This window comes from Myotis nattereri, assembly GCF_964212035.1.
Source record: "Myotis nattereri genome assembly, chromosome: 3".
NCBI classification, from domain to species: domain Eukaryota; kingdom Metazoa; phylum Chordata; class Mammalia; order Chiroptera; family Vespertilionidae; genus Myotis; species Myotis nattereri.
Window position 1 is genome coordinate 1,662,133 of NC_138077.1, and position 3,635 is coordinate 1,665,767.

The 3,635-nt window shown below is 69.5% G+C and overlaps 1 protein-coding gene across 1 annotated transcript; it reads left to right on the forward strand.

The window, feature by feature from the left end:
- The first annotated feature begins 1,383 nt into the window (after positions 1-1,383).
- On the forward strand, positions 1,384-3,427 carry OLIG1 (oligodendrocyte transcription factor 1). Its single transcript, XM_081085260.1, has one exon. The coding sequence runs from the start codon at positions 1,464-1,466 to the stop codon at positions 2,262-2,264; it is 801 nt and encodes a 266-aa protein (XP_080941386.1). The 5' UTR covers positions 1,384-1,463; the 3' UTR covers positions 2,265-3,427.
- Positions 3,428-3,635: the final 208 nt, after the last annotated feature.

Consider the following 3,635-nt stretch of genomic DNA (forward strand, 5'->3'; position numbering starts at 1 on the left):
TATGTGTGTGTGTGTGAGTGTGTGTGTATGTGTGTGAGTGTGTGTGTGTATGTGTGTGTGAGTGTGTGTGTGTATGTGTGTATGTGTGTGTGTGAGTGTGTGTATGTGTGTGTGAATGTGTGTGTGAGCGGGTGTATGAGTGTGTGTGTGAGTGGGTGTGTGTGTGGGTTGAGTGTGTGTGTATGTGTGTGTATGAGTGTGTGTGTGAGTGGGTGTGAGTGTGGGTTGAGTGTGTGCGTGTGGGTGTGGGTGTGTATGTGAGCATGGGTTGAGTGTGTGTGAGAGTGGGTGTGTGAGCGTGTGTGTGTGTATGTGTGTGTGTGTGTGAGTGTGTGAGTGTGTGTGAGTGGATGTGTATGTGAGTGGGTATGAGTGTGTGTGTTTTTTCCTGACGGGGGGCCAATCTGTGTGTGAGTTTTCCTTAAGCGGGAGCCAGTCACGGGTGAGATGAACACCCGCCCTTGGGGCAGGAAAGACACCCAAACCCCCAGAGCTCCTTGGCTCTGAGGCCTTGAGTGGAGGGAGGCGAGAGGGCGGCGGGCAGTCACCAGCTGATGCTACTGGTCCTGGAGCCCAGACATTTTGTTCTCAAAACCAGGCGGGAATTAAAATCAGCTAATTTTTGAAACCTGGCGGGCAATCAGGTGGTATTTTAAAAAGCATGTTATACCGTGTTTCAATGGCCAAAAGGCGGAAGCAACCCGAGCGTCCTCCGTGCACCCTGGACAGACAAACCCGGGCAGCGTGGATGGGCCCTGAGGGCAGCGCCCCAAGGCAGGAAGCTGCCCTCCAGGCAGCACTATGGTTCACGACACGGGCACCCAGTGGCCAAACCCCTGGAGAGGAGGGTGGTGGGTGCGGAGGGGGGGGGGGGATAACTGCCGTTTAACGAGTTTGGTCTCGGCTTTGCGGGATGAAAAGGGGTCTGAGGGCGGGTGCACACCCGTGTGGATGTTCTAACACTGCGAGCTACACTTGCCAACGGCCAGGCGGTTATTTCCCGGTGCGTGGACCTGACGGTTTAAATAAAGACGCATGTGTACAACTCACCCAGAGTCCGGGCAGGAGGCGCGGGGGGCGGGCCCCGGAGTCTCAGCCCCACCGACGGGAGAACAACCTCACTTCACCCCAAACCTGCCTCCTGTGCCCCCTCCGGCCGGCCCTGTGTCTCCCCGCCCCCCTCCCCCGCCCCGGCCGGTCCGGTGATCCGACTCCCAACCCCCGCTCCCTGGTGCCAGCCACGCCCCCGAGCCCGGGTGACCAATGAGCGCGCGCCTGCGCCCGGCCTCGCGCGGCGATTGGCTGCGCCCAGCGGCCGGCGGCGCCGGCTCCCCAGCCGGGTTTAAAGGGGCCCGTGCGGGCGCTGCCCCGCCGTCGGCTCCCCGCGCGCAGTCCGCGGGGCGGGGCAGCTGCCCAAGGGCCACCCCGGGGCGTTCCCGAAGGGCGCCCCGACCGCCCCCCGGATGTACTATGCGGTCTCCCAGGCGCGCGTGAACGCGGCCCCCGCGACCATGCTGCGGCCACAGCGGCCGGGAGACGTGCAGCTCGGGGCCTCCCTGTACGAACTGGTGGGCTTCCGGCCGCATCCCTCCTCCTCCTCGGCCTCCTCCTCGACCTCTTCCTCCACGGCGGCCCCCCTCCTCCCCAAGGCCGCGCGCGAGAAGGCCGAGGGGCCCGCCGACCCGCCGGGCTCGGGAGCGGGGCCGGGCGCGCGCGCCGACGGCGGCCCCCGGGCGGACCCCAAAGAGGAGCAGCAACAGCAGCTGCGGCGCAAGATCAACAGCCGCGAGCGGAAGCGCATGCAGGACCTGAACCTGGCCATGGACGCGCTGCGCGAGGTCATCCTGCCCTACTCGGCGGCGCACTGCCAGGGCGCGCCGGGCCGCAAGCTCTCCAAGATCGCCACGCTGCTGCTCGCGCGCAACTACATCCTGCTGCTGGGCAGCTCGCTGCAGGAGCTGCGCCGCGCGCTGGGCGAGGGCGCCGGGCCCGCGCCGCGCCTGCTGCTGGCCGGCCTGCCCCTGCTCGCCGCGCCCGGCCCGGTGCTGCTGGCGCCCGGCGCCCTGGGGCCGCCCGACGCGCTGCGCCCCGCCAAGTACCTGTCGCTGGCGCTCGAGGAGCCGCCGTGCGGCCAGTTCGCGCTCCCGGGCGGCGGCGGCGGCGCGGGCGGCCCCGGCCTCTGCCCCTGCGCCGTCTGCAAGTTCCCGCACCTGGTCCCGGCCGGCCTGGGCCTGGCCGCCGTGCCCGCGCCGTTCTCCAAGTGAGCGCTCGCCCTCCCGGCTCCCGCGCGCCCCCGCGCCCGGCGCCCTGCACCGCGGGGCCCATCCGGGAGCCCCTTGACGACCTCCCGGCCCAGAGCAGGGGACTCCACGGGGCGCCCCCACCCCGCGGAAGTGCAAGTGACCCGAGCGGCCGTTGGGCGAAGCGCGGGCGCCGCGGGGGCTCCGTGTGGCCTCAGCCGCGTGGGCGCAGCGCGCTCCCCGCTCTCCCGCGCCCCGGAGCTGCGCCTGCTCGTGGGCGGCCGGTAGGACCGTGCTCGCCCGGGGCAGCGGGAGGCCGGCTCCCAGCGCCGCGCAGAGGCCACACCTGCGGAGCCCGCGCGCTGCGCTCCGGGCGGGAAGGGGTTCTGCAGCTGCCCCCCCCCCCCACCCCCGCCAGAGGTGAAGGCGCCCGGTGCCCGCCAGCCCGGCCCTGTCAGAGGAGGCTGCCGCCCTCGGCAGGAGGAAAAGACCGGCAGTCGGTGCAGAGACCGGGCGCAGCGGACGACGAACCCTCCCAGCCCTCGGACGGTGGGCCTCGCGGTGGCGCGGGAGGCGGCGATGGCAGCTCCAGGGTCGCGGGGTGCGGTTTGGGAAGAGGGTCCGCTTGCCGCCCGGCGGTTGGATCCGTTTTTGAGGTCACACCGCCGGGTGCGGCGCTGGGGCGGTTCGCTCCAGGTCCCGAGGCCTAGAAGGACGGGGAGGGGGGCGGGGGGGGGGCTGGGACGCCTGCCGTCGCCCTGCCCGCAGGGAGGCAGCCAGCGCCCAGCGACCTCAAACGAAGCCCGCCTCCCGCCGCCGGCTCGGAAACCCCAGCACCCCCAGCTCATCCGCTCCTCTCCCCGCAAGCGGCCAGGGGGCTGCGCCCCAACCCGTGCCCATCGTCCCACCCCGTGGCCTCAGGGGATGGGCTCCGCCTTCGGCCTCTGGTCGCTTTGCCTCGGAAGCTACACGGTGAGCCGCTCCGTGGTCACAGCGGCAGCACCTTCTCCACCCGAGGCTCCCGCTCGCTTTGGACCCGCGCTGAAGGCATGTGTGGTGGGAGCAGCGCGGTCTCCGGCATCTCTTCTCTCTGGCTCCTTGCGCTGTGGGAACCCACAATAAAGCTCCACAGGCCCGAGTTGTTGGTCGCTGTCTGATTTGTTTGTTAATGAAAGTGCCCGGCGCCCTGGTGGGCGCAGACCCGGGGGTCAATGCTTCAGTGACTGGGCCTCAGGCAGGCGGTGGGCAGTCAGCTCAGGGCCAGGGGACAGTCAGGGCCGAGACCAGGGGCAGGTGGGGGTGGGGTAGAGGGAGGGAGGGAGGGAGGGAGAGGGGAAGGAAGGAGGGAGGGAGGGAGGAGGGAGGGAGGGAGGCAGTTCTCGGGAGGCTCTGAGC

Bases quoted from the DNA above. Each gene is read 5' to 3' on its own strand.
- OLIG1 (XM_081085260.1), top strand. From the start codon at position 1,464: ATGTACTATGCGGTCTCCCAGGCGCGCGTGAACGCGGCCCCCGCGACC.